This window comes from Amblyomma mixtum, chromosome 2 (genome assembly GCF_055824585.1).
Source record: "Amblyomma mixtum isolate Tamu chromosome 2, ASM5582458v1, whole genome shotgun sequence".
NCBI lineage: Eukaryota > Metazoa > Arthropoda > Arachnida > Ixodida > Ixodidae > Amblyomma > Amblyomma mixtum.
Window position 1 is genome coordinate 135,831,349 of NC_143013.1, and position 18,957 is coordinate 135,850,305.

The window sequence follows — 18,957 nt, forward strand, 5'->3', positions numbered from 1 at the left end:
GAACAGCATTTTGACCTAAGGTTGCGCTTGCGAAGATGTCGGTGTAACAAGGTTATAGTAATGTTCCGCGGTTCTTTTAAGCCCCTCCCCGTGTGGACGGGGCTTACTCTCGCTCTCGCAAGACTCGTCGGCGCACTGCATGGCGTGAAGGCCGGCGGGCGCCTGTCCTCCCTTGCCGTCGCCGAACGACGGCTCCGTCGGGGCCGGCTGCTGCTGGCGGAGGCGCTGGGAGCGCCGCTGCGATGGCCGCTGGACCGCGTCCGGCATGGCGGCGGCCGGGAGGCCGATCCCCGCGTACCGGCCGATCCCCGCGTACCGGCCGGGCTGCGATGCCGAGTCCCCCGGGCGAGACACCCGCCCTGCGCCACCAACGTCAGTGTTGTTCAGGGCCGGCGATACACTATACTCTCCCTTGCTCAAGAAATCCCATGCCCACGCGCATGAATATTGGCGCACACGCAGAAGACACGCAGAAAAGAAAGACCCGGGAACGCCAAACCAGTGGTTATGCCATACATCCACAAGGTGTCCCATAACCTATAAAGGGTGGACAACAAGTACGGCGTTCCGATGGTGTTCTCTGCGCCTTGTAAACTGGCCAAGATGTGCCCTAAAGTCAGCAGTAGTGGCCCTGCAACATCCGGCCGTGGAAAAAAAAAAACACGCTAAGCCCTTTGTCCGGTGTGCCACGGGTGTGGTCTATGAGATCCCCCTTTCTTGTGGCAAAGTGTACGTTGGCCAGACAGGGCGTTGTGTTGACGAACGTGCCAGGGAACATGAACGAAGTTTGCAAAACGCATCAGACTCATGCCTGAATCTACACGCCCATTGCCGTTCTTGCAAGGACCTAAACGATCATAACTGTGAGCCACGGCTTGACAAAATCAAAATTCTAACCAGGAGCAAAGATAGATTAGCTCGGGAATTATCCGAAGCATTTTTTTATCAAGGCAAGAGGTGACATGTGTGTCAGCACCACTTCTGTCTCCCTGCATGCCAGCGAATTCAAATTGCTTGAAAATAAGGGACGAAATGCGTTCTGCTCACCTTAATCTACCTTTGTTGTCATCTTTGAGAAGGAGAAAAAAAAGCGACCTCACTTTACTCTTGCCCCCTGTCCCGTTTTCTTGGACTTTCCTTCTGTGGTCAGTCGCAGATACGCATGCGCTCACGGTCGTCTATTCTTATACCTTCTACGAAAAACGTGTTCAATAAACACAGTTGTAGTCAGCGCCGGTCCTGTCATGTCCTCTGTGTATTCGTCCTAAAAGTTAGCGCTGCTTAAATTTGAACGAAAGAAAAAAGCACAGATGTAATGGTATGATTGAAACAGCGCAAGACCGAAGGCCAAAGAAGAGAGCGGAAGGAAGAAGGAAACGGACAACACAGCGCTGATCCATGGCGCTGTGTTCTCCGTTTCCTTCTTCCACAGACGTATGTCCGTGCGCATTCGCCGTGTACGGTCAATAAAAAAATACATTTGGAGCAATAACGCAAACAGGACAAGGGACCAAGAACGAGTAGACACACACAGCCATAACTTCCAACAAGTTTAAATTCCAACAACTCAGACTCTCAAAAAAAGAAATTGCTTACCTACGCTCGCAGTGAATTTGCGCATGCTTTGGGATGACACTGCAAAAATGCATGTATAAATTCTTGTGCTTTTGTTTCTAATAAAGTTGTTGGAAGTTAGCGCTGTGTGTGTCTACTCGTTCCTGGTCCTTTGTCCTGTTTGCGCTATTGCTCTGAATGTATGAACCAACAAGCCCGAATTTCAACGTTGTTGAAAAAATAGAACATCCATTTAGAAAAGAAGGTATACCGAATACTATAAGCACTTTTCAGACGCTGCGCTATTTCCTCTCTTTATTATTTTCTTACTAATTATTTCCACAATTTCAGCGATTGAATGAGTTCGTTCTTTAACTCCCTCCTTCATCCCTTCCCTCACAGCAAGGTAGAGAGGTTCAGCGAGTGAGCTGATTACTGCGGCTTTCCCTTCCTCGTAACCGCGTCTTTTGAAATGTATAAATGCCGCTCTTATGAACTCCGAAATAATTTTTTATTCGCGGTAATTAAATGCAAAAAGAAACACTCTTAAATCGCATGCTGTGTTTGTCGGGTACGACTGCACGTTACAAAACATCATTTTCTCCGCGACAAAATGCCAACAACTACAAAAACACGCCCACATTGGAATTTTTCAAAAAATTTCTGTTCGAGAAAGTGCGCCCTACTGATGAGTTCGTCGTCCACTGTCGGAAATTAGTTTCGATATATTGTTAATTTAGTGAAAAAGCACGAACTAAGAAAAGCAGAGGCAAAGTTTCAAAAGGCTGCAATATCATTTTAAAGGACACTCAAGACAACTATATGCAATAATTGTTCTCAGTAAAAACTAATTCTCTGGCTCTTCCACCCTGTGCTGTGTTCATCTGCAAAAGTGCATCTACCGCCAAGAAAATTGGATTTCAAGATCTTCCCGCCGATCGATTCGTACTCCTGACGTCTTTACCGAAAAGGACGCGTTGCAACTGTTTCGAAATGAATGGTGTAGTAGCGTAGCCTCGAGGATCCGAGTCAAAAATCGGTGTTGACACATGTACTTTACTTGCGATGTCGGCCAGCGGTGGCGACATCTGCATTTCCTTTTGTGTGTGTGGGGGGGGGGGGGGGGGGGTGTTTGATAGCTTATAAAATCTGTTTTCTCTGAGAGTGGTGTCTATTGATTAGAATGTGGTACCGTGTCGATATGGGCCGACTTTTTCTTTTCAACAACTTTTTTCAAGTTTCAAAAATCCTTTATTTGCTTTAAAATTAGCTTTACAGCGACACGTATAGTATAATGACAATTGGCAAGATATTCACGTTTGAAAATTAGAAGATTTTGCTGTGCGTAGCTGCTGATTCCTAATGTGCAGTATTTTAATTTCAAGAATTGCCTATGATAACGTGCGCCGTTCAACACAATTCTCGCTTCCAAGATTTTTGCAGGCCAAACTTTCCTTTTGTTTTCTTCCCCAGCACACAGCAGACTAGTCTATGCTAGCCTATTGACCTATAGTGTTGGCACTTTGATTTCGAAGAATAAGTACTATTGTTCGCTTGAGTTGTCCATTAAAGAGAATATAGTGCATGTTGAGCTCAACATGGTATGTTGAGCTTTCAGTTTCGTCGCATACGCGTGGAAAGAAACTTCCTACAGGCGAGCCCTGCAGCCTATATACCTACAGGTGCGAAGTATAATCCGCACTATGGCACATGTCACGCTCGGAGAAATCATGGCTTCGTCATTGACGTCCTCCGCGCTTGCCGCAGTCTCTACTTTTTAACGCGCTAGCGTTAGAGTCCACATCAAAACCCCGCTGAGGTGCGTTGTCAAGAAATTCCCTGACTGGTCGAGACCGCCATGACGTCACGGATGTGACTTGATCACAAAGGACCAACCACAGAGCGCCATCCATTAGTGGCAAATTCAAACCACCAAATGCAAAGCGGCTTACAAAGGATTATAGGATAGCATTAAAGGACCAATCACACAGCGCCACCCACTAAAGGCAAATTCAAACCACCAAATGCAAAGCGGATAACGAAGGATTATGGGAAAGCATTAAAGGACCAACCACAGAGTGCCATCCACTAGATGCAAATTAAAAGCACCAAATGCAAAGCGGATTACGAAGGATTATGGGATAGCGTTAAAGGACCAACCACAGAGCACCATCCACTAGAGGCAAATTCCAACCACCAAATGCAAAGCGGATTAAGAAGCATTATGGGAAAGCGTTAAAGGACCAACCACAGAGCGCCATCCACTACAGGCAAATTCAAACCACCAAATGCACAGCCGATTACGAAGGATTATGGGATAGCGTCAGAGTTCCCGTTCACAAGAAAAGCAGGCGTCGACCGTGTCACGAAAAAGCGCCAATGGGGGAGGGAGTAGTGACGTAGAAAGAAAAGCAGTTTAGCATAAAAGGGAAGGGGTGGTCAAACGGAATCGAGCAGCTGTCCTTTTGAGTCGCGAGCCTGGCACGCTTCCTCCAAAGCACTAAGGAGCGTTCGACACGACGCTATCGCATCGTACTCTTAAGGGTACGTTAAGCGTCACCCAAATTTCTGCTTTTAAACTCAGCGGTTGTGACGACCATTGTGATCATTATCATCGCAATTCCTGTTATTTCTGCAGCAAGGCAAATCGCACTTGCACTGCTCTCCGCGGCCAACCCATCCAGGCAAGTGTAACATCATCGTTAGTCCCGGCTCTGCCACCCCCGGCTGCGCTTTTTCCTCAGTCTCCCGGAGACCATCCTCACAACCCAACAGTTCACCCGTTTTATGTAGGGGTTGGATTTTTCGATTTTTATTCCGAATGTTTATATGAAATACAATTTTCGGGTATTTTTATTAATGATAATTTCCGTGGAATGATAAACAGTTCATTTCGGTGATATATTGGCACCCCAGTACGCTGTAAATTCACGTACAATTTATCTTGGCTTGTCTGTTAGCAAGAGCAGTCTATGTACAAGTAATTAGCGGACAACTTGCCGTGCTTAGTGGATAGGCTCCTTTAAAAAAAGTAGCATGCAGCGAGGAAGCAAATGAACAGGCCGTTAATCCATAAGCACAAAGCGTACTTTTAAAAGTACAGGTAATTTTTTTTTATGATTTCAAAACAAAACACTGAAAAACCATTAGCACACAGCGTACTTTGTACAAGTAAATTTTTTATGATTTCAAAACAAAATATTGAATTTTTCTTTTCAACTAGGTCATTCTTTTGTCACCAGGAGATCGGCCGACGCCACTTAACTAAGAAGGCGCGTTTCCTCTTCCCAGGACGTCATCTTTCCATGGTGAAAATTCACGATCTTTCTTTCCCAAGAACTGCACCGGTAGTCGCTGCCTTATAAATTTCTCGAGGTCACGTTTATAAACGTATTACGCTAGTTCCAAGTATAGAGCAGCACGAAAGACGAAAGTAAACAACAGATGCTTTGAATGACCCGCACCTTTGGCTGTTTTGCCGCTATGATGAGTTATATGCTGCTGTACTTTCTATAGTTCGTTTCGTCTTTCTGTGTGCACAACGGTGCTTATTTATTCTAGCTCATAGATCTTATGGTTCATTGCAATTCATTGGAAGAAAACCACTTTGCCTGCTCACCGAGGCCTCAGAGGCCGCTGTATTTCAAATTGAAATTCAAATTCAAATTCTTTATTTCTGCCTAGTAAAGATACAGACAGCGGAGGCGCAGAAAAAGCTGAGAGACAGCTTGACTAAGCCGCAGCCCCCTTTCGCTTGGCAGCAGCTTCACAGCAAGGCTTTTAATACAAAAGGCAGTTGCAAAGCGTGATAACAAGTATACAATAATGAGCAGGTACAAGATAAAAAGAAAGAACATTATACAATATTAACACAATATTCACATAGGGTAGACACAGGTAATGGCAGCAAAGAAAAAAAAGAGAAAGAAAAAAAAGCACAAGACAAAAAATCCTACATGCTAGCATACAAAGCACGCAAAGACCTGTTTGACGAACTGAAAAGGTCAAAATTATTATATATATACGCGTTTAGCAGGGACGGAAGAGTGTCGCTAGCTATCCTGAATATGACGATGGTGTGATTTTAATTCGTTATAAGAAAATTTTTGTTAAAAGAACTGGATGTCCTGCAGAGCAGACGGTTACTGTTATGCATTTCACACCTACTGTGGAAAGTCCTTCAGTTCGGAAAAGGAACTTTTGTGAGCACACGTTTTCTTGTTGTTGCCCGAGTTGATTTCAGTGCTTAGTGACCAGTGTTGGGTTTGGGATGCCCCCCCCCCCCCCCCCCCCTCTTGCCTGGGTAGATTAAGGCAGCGGACCCTGACCGGCGAAGGCCAAAGATGCGGCGGGGGCTGGCAAAGACGGCAGCAGCGGCAGAAGCAGCGGCGAAGGTCAAAGAGGGGTGCTGTAGCGCCTGTGATGCCTCCCCTCCTGCCTAAGTGGATTAAGGCAGCGAACTTCCAGGACCGTGGGACCATGGTGGCAGCGGCGAAGGTCAAAGACCGCCGAAGGCCGAAGATGCGGCGACGATGGCGGCGTTCCGTGGCCGAGTCGACCCTCGGGTCAACGAACAGAGTGGTGGTGTGCTGAGTGAAAGACAGCAGTGTTTGATTACTGAGCCTCTACCCTCTCCCATCAAGCGAGCTGCGGGAGAGCCCCACGGCCCAGCGCCGCCCTGCCGTGGCCGGTATCAACAGTATCCACAACGGTCCGTCTGATTGGACACGCCATTCTTCGAACTATTTCCCCAGACAGGGATCTGGGGAATCCGTGCGCTTTTTAACGGGCTGTTGTTTTGGGGACTGCAGAGCACTCCTGTTGACTCCTGAAGAAGTTCCCGTTCACTGAGAGTCTCTCTCAGTTACCCTTTTTGTAAATAATGTAAATATTCCTGCATAAACTTCTTCCTTCCTTGCTTCTCTTCGTAACCCCGTCTCCCGCCTTCCTCGTCCCTTCTCCGGCCCGACCACGCTCACCCGATCCTATTAACTGGTTGCCAGCGGTGAGATGGAACCTACGTCCGAAGAATTGAATTGCTCGAGATTCCCCAAGTCAACTCACCGGCTCCAACGGACCCCGGCAGCTACGTGATTGACTGCATCAGCTACGCTTCCGAAGACCGAGAGATGGACGCGTCAGGTCACCGGCTCCAACGGACCCCGGCAGCTACGGGACTGACGGCGCCAGCTGTATCTCGGCAGGGTGAGTGCCCGATGTTTGCCATTCGTTTCGCCAGACCGCACTAGCACAGGCAGATGTTAGTAGTGGGATTTTGGATTTCTGGGGAATGAAAATTTGGCAGTTTTGTGTTTTGTTCGCCTCAAGCTGAGGGTTGTGTTTTAGCGGGGATTAGCGGCACGAAGTGCGTTCCGCGATGGAGAAGTTCAAGGTAGAGGAACTCCTTGAAATTTTGGAAGAACTGGGCATATCAGTAGGCCCCGCTAAAACGAGAGAGGTGATTTTGGATGTGATACGGGCGGAGGAGGTGACAGTCGAAGAGGCAGACGAGGCGTGGGAGACGATTGTAGAGCGAAAATCGGAGCGAGAAACGCGAGGGCTTCTCCAGGAGAGAGAGAAGCGAGAGGAGCAGGAAAAGCGAAAACTCCGCGAGGAGAAAGAGCAGAGAGAACTGCTTCAGCAGCAGGAACGGCGAAGGCTCCGAGAGGAGAAAGAAAGAGAATGGCAGGAGCAGTGTCGTAGAAGACGCGCTGAGCTCGACGAACTGCGTAAACGAGAGCAGCAGGAGCTAGTGCGTAAGACTCAGTTTCTCAGATGGCGAAGGGCTCGAGATCGTCTGAGGAGTTACCGCAGAGGCGAGAGCTTCAGAGCTTTCCTCGAAAACTTTGAGCGAATTTGTAGGGAGGAAGAGCTGGACCAGGGCGACTGGTCGATGATGTTGGTGGCCATCCTCCCTGGTGACGTCGGCGGTGTATTAGCGCGCCTGTCCGACGAGGAGATCGACAGTTATGCAATAGCGAAAAGGGCCCTATTTCGCTTCTTCGGCATAAAGGTAGAAGGCGACTCCAAAGGTCGAAATGATGGCAGCGGGCAGCGCTCCCATCAGTGCGATAGCGACCAGCCAACGAACCCCGCTTGGTCAGCTACGCACAAAATAGTTGCTCAGAAGAGCAGTGACAGGGCAGGGCCAAGCCCAGAAATAACTGCCAGTTCCGCAGAAACAGGGACCGAAAGTATAGGTCTAAAGGCAGACAAAAAGAGTAACAACGCCGCCAGTTATAGCAAAAGCACCAAGAGTGTTTTGGTAGCAACTGCAGACAGTCAGGAAGAGAGTGACATGGCTGGTTCTAGCCCTGAGACAGTTGCCGCTATGGCAAATGAGGCGGAGGTTCGGCGGAAGAAATACGGTACTGAGCTTGTATGCCGCCGCACTGAAAGACAGCTTTCCGGGAAAGAGCGCCACGGAGAGTTACCAGATATCAACGTTCAAGCGCCAAGTAAGAGCGCCGCGTTAGATATAAAGAGCGATGCCAGTCAGATTGTCGCTGGAGTCCAGAATGTTGATGACGCCGCCCCAAAACGCCAAATTCAGGACAGAGAGCTCTTGTGCTCAGAGGAAACAGCAGAGGTCACGGGAGCGAGCGGTTGTGCAGGTGAGCCGTCGCCTGGCACTGTGAGAGAGGCACAAGTGGCTTTGCTGCGAGAGAAAGATGGCGAAACCGATGAGCCTCTGAAAATTAATGGCTCGACTAAGGCGAGGGCCGGCAGCTTAGCACCTGTTGGCCACGCGAGAACTTTCGAAAGGCAGCGAAAGTCAACAGGCGAGGTTTCCGGGAAACGGCTACGCGTGAAGGCAGCTAATCCGAACACTTCTGCGAGAAGGCAAAAAGCGCGGGTCAAGCTTCCACATTTGAGCACCCCGCGTAATTTCTCAAAATTACCAGCGCGGCGCTCAAGAGTTCGCAGGCCCTGCAGAAAAACCCGGCCGACTAATCATGCCCAGTCTGGAGGTGAACCACCTGCTCCATTGAGAGACCGCAAAAGGGATAAGGCATGTGACGCGGGCGGCGTGCTAGAGAGAAGGGTGCACGGTCGCCGCACAAAAGAACGCCACAGAGGACCCGCGGGTCGGAGGGGGACGCAGCATGCAGGGAACCGAGAGAGGGGGAAGCGCCGCTCTAGCACAGGCGGAACTAATCAGCCCCACAGGTTTTTGGAAACCTTAACTGGTAGCCCGGCCGTCCGACCGCGACCACCCAGGGCGCGTCTGAAGAATAGGGACCAGGGGATCCCTTGAATCGCAAGACACTTTTCAGTCTTATTACCTTTCGAATTTACTGTTTGCTGTTCCTTGTATCCATCTATTCAACTGTACAAAGAAAGGTCGAGGCAAACCAAGTTTTAGGTTTTATGCTCAAGCGGAATTTTGCATTCTTTTGTTACTTTCATTGTAGTGATGTAACTTTGACGCTTGTATCTTTGTAACCTTTCTAATGCGCAGTTCTTTGTAGCGCGAAAGATTTCATTTGTGAGGTTTGGTCGCATCCGCGATTATCTTGTGTCGATATTTGTTCTTTGACGGCATCACTTAGTCGAGATTTGATGCGAATTGCCGTGCAGCAGGCACTTGTATATAGGTTTAGCTGCGCTGCGAATTGTGAGAGTGCCCGCTGAGGCACGAAGGTACAGCGAAGTAACTCATGGGCGAATGTGGCGCAGTCCCTCGCGTGGGTGCTGCGAGATTACTTCGAGCTGTAATTTTGTTGGGTCGGTTTCGTGGTTTGACACGTCAGCTTAAACTGCTCCGATTATTGCGTGCTAGTGTCCGCTGACACTCAAGCACGAGCGAGGCCACTTTTGGCCATCATAGCTTAGGTAGCTGGCGTGAGCTCCCAGAGATGCTCAAATTTTCTGCCGCATTGACTTTTGCACAACGTTATTACTTCGGCAGTGTTTGTTGTGCGGTTCTGCAAGTAGGGTTACCTACAATATTTGTTACACGCTAGTGTCCGCTGACGTAGAGGCGCGAGCGAAGCCTCTCCTGGACATTGTAGCATACGTAGCTCGTGTGAGCTCCTAGAGGCGCTACTTTGTGTGGCCGTATGAAGTTGTGCAGTATGCCACTTCTGCAGGTTTGTTGTGCAAGTTTCACACATTTACGTCGTGTCTGCTGCGATGCAGAATGCAAGGAAGACGACATGGGCAATTGTCGTAGTTAAGGATAGGAAGTAGCTTGGGGCAAAATTAAAGCCTCTGTCTCACCTCTCGGTTGATTACCCCCCTGCCCGGGTAATATCTGAGAATAGTTTCCACCTTTCCGACCGATTGCAGACCAATTCTTATTTTCCCTCTGTTTCTTGAAGTGTCATGCATGATGAAGTGTCATGCATGATGACACAACACATGATGACAACACAGAGGTCTGAACACCTGAACCGTGCATTGGCTACGCACTTCGTGTTCGTTGAGGAAAATTTTGTTTCATTTAAGATTTTACTTAGAGGGATGGCTAGGCATAAGCAGTTTTGCTTTGGTTTTGGTCTGGCGGGGCGAGCGGGCAACAGACGGCACTTGCTTTTGCTGTGTGTGGCTTGGCGTTTATGGTTCCGTTTGACTCGCCTTCCAGAGAAATTCCGAGAGCTGGACATCGACAGCCGATGAAGAGAGGCCTGGAGAAGTGCGGAACGAGAGCCCCCTCTCGCACGTCCTGTCAGCCGAGCTGCGTAGGAGCGGCTCATCTTTCGGGCGCATTGTCTGGTGGCGGGGGTGCTGTCGGGTTTGGGATGCCCCCCCCCCCTCTTGCCTGGGTAGATTAAGGCAGCGGAGCCTGACCGGCGAAGGCCAAAGATGCGGCGGGGGCTGGCAAAGACGGCAGCAGCGGCAGAAGCAGCGGCAGAAGCAGCGGCGAAGGTCAAAGACCGCCGAAGGCCGAAGATGCGGCGACGGTGGCGGCGTTCCGTGGCCGAGTCGACCCTCGGGTCAACGAACAGAGTGGTGGTGTGCTGAGTGAAAGACAGCAGTGTTTAATTACTGAGCCTCTACCCTCTCCCATCAACCGAGCTGCGGGAGAGCCCCACGGCCCAGCGCCGCCCTGCCGTGGGCGGTATCAACAGTATCCACAACGGTCCGTCTGATTGGACACGCCATTCTTCGAACTATTTCCCCAGACAGGGATCTGGGGAATCCGTGCGCTTTTTAACGGGTTGTTGTTTTGGGGACTGCAGAGCACTCCTGTTGACTCCTGAAGAAGTTCCCGTTCACTGAGAGTCTCTCTCAGTTACCCTTTTTGTAAATAATGTAAATATTCCTGCATAAACTTCTTCCTTCCTTGCTTCTCTTCGTAACCCCGTCTCCCGCCTTCCTCGTCCCTTCTCCGGCCCGAGCACGCTCACCCGATCCTAATACCAGTTAGTATGTTTTGGCAATTTTTTTTTTACCAGTCAAGGCATTCTGATAAAGCTCCGCCGGGAGGAATTTCGTGCTACAGGAACCGTTCGCCAAAACGGTTTAGGAAGTGTCCACTCGGCCAGAAGAATACAACGGAATAGAAGCAGTCAGGAAAAATTGATTCTTGCGTCAATAGTGTAGGTTACGTGCTTTTATTGTAGCCTGATGACCCCAGTGTTGTCAGTATGGCCTGCAACTATAATAGCATTGAGTCTACATGTTCTGTAAAGCGGTGGTTGTCTAGAGCGCACGACAAACAGGACTTTTGTAAGCCAAAACTCCTCTCCTTTTACAACAGTGGTATGGCAGGTGTAGACCTTTTGGATCAAGTCCTCAAATGCTACTACATCGGCATCAGGGACAAAAAGTCGGAGTGGCTGTTTACACGAAAGCTCCACTTTGCAATTGTGAACGCCTGAACAATCTACCAAATTGCTAGATACGAGCCTGCTCGCTATTTTTGCTTTTGTAAGAACGTTGCCCGTCATTACCTACGCCTTGACATGAAGCAACCAGAGGTTCGCCGACGCTCTGGCTCAACCGTGTATGGTGCTTCTTTGAAAAGGGGAAAGCTTCCCGGGCACATTAGAATAACTGCGGTGCCAGTATAGAAAGAAAAGATTCATGAGGGCCTGCAAGAAGTGTTATACCACCCTGCGTAAAAATCACGGACACACTGGCAAAATTCACGCCACCAAGTGGAGTGGAGCGCGGTAGCCACATTTGCAATAGGGAAGACCCAGCGTACTATAAAATGTACACCTGTGCAACGTCGAAAGGAATGGAGCAGTCGTAACGAAATTTAAGCTGTCTGTTTTTCTCTATAAGAGAGCATTATGTGCTAAGAATGAAGAAAATTCCTCAGTTAGATTTTTCTTGGGACCTAATGGGTTAAAACAAAACCACAATAGAAGTTTATTTTTGTAAACAAGTTGCGCGAAACCCTGAACCCGCCCTCCCAGGCAAAAAGAAAAATCAAGATAAGCAGCAAAAAAGCAGCACATATACCTGGTGCTTCAGCGAAGGTGAACCAGAATTTTTTAAGCAGGCTTATTGAGGTACGAAGGCGGCTGTTGCAGCACAATAATACATGCTTCGGCGGACATTAAAAAACGGGTGAATATATATAGCAAATTAGCCTCTTAAGAAACTTTTGGTAATTAACGTTTTAACTGTCACAGTTAGGCAACCAGTTGCAATTGGAGATTTGTAGCCGGTCGTTAATAATATCCATATAAATTTTTAAGCATTTCGAAAACCCGATGACACTTGGTGCAGTGGCCCAACAAGTTTTGCTAACACCATGCCCAAACACATGCGCTTTCGCAAAGCATTGAGGCAAAACAACCCCTGCAGTGCATGTAACTAGTAGAAATAGCCAAATTTTGACCAGCCACAGCGCCGAGAGTAATCACGTTTTCGAGATTCTAAAAACTGGGATGCCTGTTTGTAACCACCGGCTGTAAATCTCTAATCGCAACCTGTAGCCTAACAGCTATAGTTAAAAAGTTAATTATCAGAAATTAACTATGCAGCTAACTAATTAGCATTATTTACCCGTTCTGCAATGTCCACCAGCGCAGGTAGTAATGTGCCTCAGAAGTCGATTCATACCTGAAAAAGCCTATTTCCAAAAATTTTGGTTCGCCTTCGCTGAAACATCTGGTATAAACTTGCTTCCCAGGCAAGTGAAACAAGGCCTGTCTTCTCGACGGCCTAGCCTTATCTGGCTGTGGGGATAAACAGAAGTGTATTAAATCCTCGCGAAACATTGCGCAGTCCTTCAGTCACGGAACGCGCTCTGAAAGTACCAGACACTTCTCGCGAGCAATGCTTAGGTTCGGAAAGGAGAAGCGACCGCAGCCGAAATACAGACCGAGACAGCAGGCCTCCTATCGTGTTGTGCGCATGATATTAGTGCCGCTGACCCACAAGAAGCAGCGAGAACATCAATTTTTTTGCGTAAGCAATACTGAGCCAGGTTTCGAGCCGTCGCGTGGCTCCCGGCGGCGGCCACGTTGACCTTAATTAAGCCGCAGAGAGGTCAAACAGATTGAGCGCCGTTGCCATAGCAACCGTTGCAGCCGCGCTCCACCAGGCGGCAGGACCGTCGCTGCGCCGCCGTCGCACGCCTAGTCGCGCGCTCTCGACGCATGCGTCGGAATGTGGGGAGAGGAGAGAGGAAGTGGGAGGAAGACGGGGAATAAATACGCGCGTTCGCCTCGGGCTAAACAGTTGCTGCTTGCTTACGCAACTTGCCCGGTTTAACCAGAGCTAAACCTCAGCTAATTTTTTCATGACGCTTGGGCATTGTTTAGGGTTGACAGTGGCTTGTCACGGTTACAAACGTCGACAGCGTCCTAACATGCCATGCGTAAACTCCGCCACCAAGTAACGCCTCTGCTAGGTAATGGCGACCTTTAAGCAGAAGGCCCTACGCTGCTCTAGACGAACTTTGACGAGCAAGACCAGTCTCTCAGTCTGCACCAAAAGTTTGTCTCAAATAGAGGAGGAATTCCGCAAAGCGTGCTCCTGCATGACTCAATTCAACGATTCCATTGGTTCCCCGCGCTCCTGGCTACCGACACTTAGTTCTTTGATGTGACAAATTGTAGCCCGTGCTCTATAGCCAGCTAGCAGTGGCGTATATCTGATGGATACTGGCCTTATTTGGTTAAAACCGAATTTAACGAAATGAATTCGGCGTACGCATATCGGTTATTGTTGTTGTTGTTTAAACCGGGAAATCGGACTCCTATAGTTATATGTTCCTGGTATGATAAGTATCTCTACACTACATTTCTCTGTGTTTTTCAGCTAATATATTTGCTCAACTTTCTTGTTTAATCCACGTTACTTTGTTTAGTTTGTGAACGTTGCCCTTATCAATTACCTTTGTACAGCCCGCTGCGCTGGCTTCAGTTACAGTTAGTCTTTTACAAAACTTGTGCAGTGGAGCCGAACTTTGATGCTAACGAAAAGAAATGGAAATGATTCGGGAGAGCTTTCTTATAAGGTAACGCTTTATAGTGGCTTGATTCCATCCGCGGAGCTACAACAAGCATAGAAATAGCAAAAACCCCGCCGCGGAGGCTTTGTGGCTACAACGTTCGCGAGCTGAGTTCAAGGCCGTGGGTCCAGATCTGGGCCGCGGTGGTCGCATTTAAGTGGAAGCGAAATGCAGAAGCGTCCGTGTGCACTGCGATGACGGTGCGCATTTAAAGGGACCATGCAAAGAATTAAAAGCCGCTTGTAAATGTTAGAAGTGATGCTCAGAAGCATTGCCACCAAGTATGACTCTTCGGAACTGAGCCGGCAATTTATTATGAATTTTTAAAAATCGTGTTTTTTTACATTCGCGGGCCGTTTGGTGTCTTCGTAGGGGGCCATTTTGGAACCAAAATCGGGAAAACAGACGTCACTAGTCCCAAGACGTCGGCAGGCCACCACACGCTGTCATTCGCTCGAGCCGCGGCAGCTACGACGTCACGGGCACACTTCCGGTAGCGGTGAAAATCGTCTGCTCGACCGCCGCGCGCCCTCCTCGGGCAAGCGCGATCCAGGCCATTGCCTTCGCGCATATGTTTTCAATTTACCTCTGCCGCCTCTTTCTGTCGCGAGTTCGGGAGCCAAGAAAGCGCAGAGACCGGAGAGACGCTGCCGACGCACGCTGCTCCTCGGGAGTGGGATAACCGGAAGTCGTAAACCAAACATCAGCGAATGGCGTATTCATTGGCGGTGCCCAGTCGCGGAGCTGTTTTCTTTATTTTTTTATGGTGCCCCGGGCATACGAGTTGAGGGGGGAGAGGAGGAGCGTGATTTTTAATCGTCTATAAATTCGTTGTTATTGATGCTAGCTCAAAAATTCTTGCGCTGAGGTGACGAGTGATGGATTGCCTATCTTTACGTAATCTCAATAAATTTATTTCATAGTCCCTTTAAGAATTAAATGCGGTCAAAATAAATATACTGTGGTGTCTCCGATAGCTAGTGAGCAGCTTTTGAAAGTTAAACACCATATACTTCACCATGCATTTCCAAGCAGCAGGAAAACGCAAGGGAAGACGGCAGGAAAGAGCATCGCCTGGATATTGCTACATGTGGCATGCAGAACCGGTTCCTCTGCAAGATCAGTATGCCGATGAGTACCTGGCGTATTTCAAAATCAAGTGTCGGCATATACCGGCTGCGGCAGCTGTAAGTTCTTAAATGTCGCATTAGTCAAGTGACCGAAACTCGAAAGATGTTTTTTTTTTATTTTGTTGATGAGAGCGACACGTTCTGAAACCGATTCTCACAGGCACAGTTCTGGGCAACCGGTTTGTGGGCGAGCGATAAATGTTCGCTCTGAAGTTGGAAGGGTGCATACAGACGTCATGTCGTCATACCTCTACTTTCTAGCTAAACTTTCAGCCCAAATTTTGCCACGTTTTGTCGTAGCTACCTTTTTAAAAATTGTGCTCTGTTTGTCGTCGCCGGCAAGCAGCTTTTTCGCTTTCTGCTTTGCGTCTCCTGTGCGTTGGCTAGACGTGGCTAGACTTCTCACGAAGGATAGCGATTACGCGCTGTGGGCTATGCGTCGTCACAGACTATATGACGAGTAACATTGTCTAAATAAAGCACGACCCGTAGCCACAGCTGTTCTGAGATCGACAACCGCTACCGTGATCGCGTGCTCGCGTGCTGCTATCGCCGCCGTTTCGTTTGTGCTAGGTGTGAAGCCCAGTTCCCCATAATAAGCACTTTTCTTCGAAATCCTGACTCGTCGCCAAGCATTTATAAGAGCGGCCTCCGCCTGGACCACTATTTTTTAAGACCGCTGCGGAACAAATAACAAACCATATTCGCTGCAGACACCTTTACCAGGCGCTGAGCCCTCACGTGCTTTCTTTGTTACATAACCAGTGAGCGGCATCTAAAGGCCATTTATGTCTATACCATCGTTTTCTTATATTCACTCCGCGTCCAAACAGACCTAACAGCCAACTGATGTTTCTTACCATATCCTTCCGACCACGGGTAAGAGCTGAGACATCTGCTAATTCTATATCCATGACTATCGCTGTACGCACAGTGAATCTAGCTTTTTTTCAACCACTGCGCATATCAAGACCAAAGGGCGTAGCATTCGTAGCGTAGCATGACTTGGTTGATGTGAAGTATACATGAAAGTTCTCGAGAGCTAAACTGACACGAGCCATCAAAACACCATGCGCCTTTACGCGAAGATAAGGTCTGCGGTTAGAAACTGTCCTAAATTTTGTTTCTAACAAAGCGCACACCGGTTTAGTGCGCCACGAGTGCGCTAAGCATAGGCCCATAAACTCCGACGCCTGCATCTCGCTATGCTAAAGGATGTTTGTGCCAGCTGCATTACAAAATTTCTTCGAACAGTCTATAAACTGTCCACAGATTTTTGTCTACAAAATCCTATAGAGTAGTGTATAGGCAATACAAATCCTATAAACAGTCAATAGACAATCTGCAGACTTACTGCCATACACTTTCAGTAGACATTTGTCCATAGACAATCTATCGAGTATGAATAAACAAAGCCACTGCGATGGCTCAGTGGTTATGGCGTTCGGCTGCTGAACCGAAAGATGCGGGTTCGATCCCGGCCGCGGCGGTCGCATTTCGATGGAGGCGAAATTCTAGAGGCCCGTGTACTGTGCGATGTCAGTGCACGTCAAAGAACCCCAGGTAGTCGAAATTTACAGAGCTCTTCATTATGGCGTCCCTCATTGCTTGAGTCGTTTTGGGATGTCACATCCCCAAACTATAAACCTAAGATTAGATAAAACGAAATATCTATAGAAAGAAAATAGAATCAATAAGAATTTTATAGACATTATACTGACCTTTGGTGGGCTCCGCATCGGCGTCGTCTTTCCGGCTGCTGCTGCTGCTCCAGGAGTTCTGCTTCTGAAGGCTCAGGTACTGGACGCGAGCGTCTGCGTGGCAGAGGGGCAGTCAGTGGTCGCTGTTAGTTATGAGAGCCTCTTACGAAAGCAGTGCTGGCCGGCTCATTGAGCGACGCCTGCTGTGTTGCAGGAGGTCTGTGCTCCTTGACGCTACATACCCAGCAATTCTACACAAAAGTATTTTTGAACAGGAAAGAATTCATGAACGCAATTTTTTCATATATTGCAAGATTTTATTAAAACAATAAAGATATCCCCAGATTTCCCATCTACAGGCTTCCATTTTTTACTATTAACGCTTTTCTTATCGTTCTGGCTATCGTTATGGTTTTGCTATCGTTTTGGCTCGCGGGTGCAAGCGATGGAAAAAAATTTAAAGAAGAATTTTGCTATACGTTGGAAGAATGAACCACTACCTTCAATATTTCCATAGCAGTACATTAAAATTTTCCAACATTCAAAATTTTTGTCCGGCAATGTTGGACATGAATAAGAGGATGTTTAACCAAGCAAGTTACGTAGGGCACAAGAGAATATTTACAAATCATACGCCGCCACTGTGCTTCAAGGGCACGAGATAAGTTAATGAAAATGAACTTTTGAATCAGCACTCGTCGTCGCATCGCTAGCCTTTGCTTGCTTCACTCGGTATTTCATAGTTCACTCAATCCTCCCCCATACATAACACCACCTTCCGCATACCCCACCGCACCGCACAACCATTTCATATTGCTCAACCACGTACTATAACCGGTACGTTTGCTGATTCATGTTTATTGCGTAAGCAATACATACGCCAGGTTTCAGCCTTTCGCGCAGGGGCGGCGCGAGGCATGGTTGACCTTTAGAGCGACCTCAGATGGGCCCCCATTTCAAGCCGTCGGGTAAGGGCAGCGCGAGGCACGCGCGCAACAGATGAAGCGTCGTTGCCATGGCAACAAGAACGGCCGTCGCTGGGCTCCCACTTCAAGCCGTCGGGTTAGGGCGGCGCGAGGCGCGGCGCATTACAGCTGTAGCCGCGCCGCTGCCGAGGGGAGGCGCTGCCCTCGCCGCGCTCTCGCCAGCTGCGGAGTGTGGAGAGGAGGCTGGAGAACGGGGGGGGGGGGGTATAAAATGCGTTCGCTCGCTTGTATCTGTTCTCGCTTCGGCGAGCGCGGCTTCGGCCGCTTATCAGTTTTTTGAGCCGCGTCCGTACCGGCGGACGCAGTTGATGATGATGATGATGTCCTCGGGCTGAATGGCACATACCCACGGCGGGGGATTGGCCAGGGTGCATAGCGGATACAAACGCACTCATGTACAGGGAATGGAGTATAATTAAATCTAAAATTTGGGACGCAGTTGATGCTGCGACGCGCGTCTTTTCTTTCCTTTTCTCTTTCCTCTGATGTTTTGACTCTCCTCTATCTGCACGAGGCAGCGGTGGTGGCTTGGCTCGAGCCAGTAGCAGGCCCGTGCAATTTCCTTTTCATCCTTCTCTCAGTCACAACAACAACAACAACAAGCCGGCTTCGTCGTCAGTGATGCCAACCCTAGAGATTTATCCCTAGATCTAGGGGTTTTTTCTTTGCTTTAGGAACCTAGCGTCTTTTTTGTGAAATCTAAGGATTTTGAGAGGCCGTAGAATTGCTATTCTAAGCGGCTTAATGACATGTGTATCTGATTATTTTGCGCTTGGAACAGAAAAAAACTATGACAAATGCTAATGAAAAGAAGAAGTTGAATTTTAACTTGTAGTGCCTGGATCAACGCGCTACGTTTACGCTCACCGCTTAACTTTACCAAAAAGTGCCACAATAATTCGCATTCTCCACGTATGCTAGACCACTTCATTTAAACGTGCTGTTCAACCAAAAAACATATTCCAAGTTGTAAGGAATCACGTCCTGATTTTGTAATTACCAATCCTACGTCTGTACCATTGCTGTATAACTATAACAAGATTACATTTTTGGTTATGTCAATTTCTCGTGATGTTAATCCTTAGTAACTCCAAAACTATTTGACGGTCTTTGATTGCGACTATGATTAATAAATAACTGTGAGGTGAGATAAGCCATTTCACTGCTTC

General features: G+C 48.2%; 1 protein-coding gene across 1 annotated transcript in view; it reads right to left on the reverse strand.

Annotated features, from left to right (window-relative positions):
- LOC149361018 (neprilysin-1-like) overlaps positions 1 to 18,957 on the reverse strand; it is a 125,793-nt gene that overhangs the window by 87,514 nt on the left and 19,322 nt on the right. Inside the window, exons 4-5 of the mRNA XM_089567975.1 lie at positions 16,824 to 16,916; positions 108 to 359 (exon numbers count right to left, since the gene is read on the reverse strand). Of these exons, the coding sequence (XP_089424101.1) occupies positions 108 to 359; positions 16,824 to 16,916 (345 nt within the window). The remainder of the gene's footprint in view (positions 1 to 107; positions 360 to 16,823; positions 16,917 to 18,957) is intronic.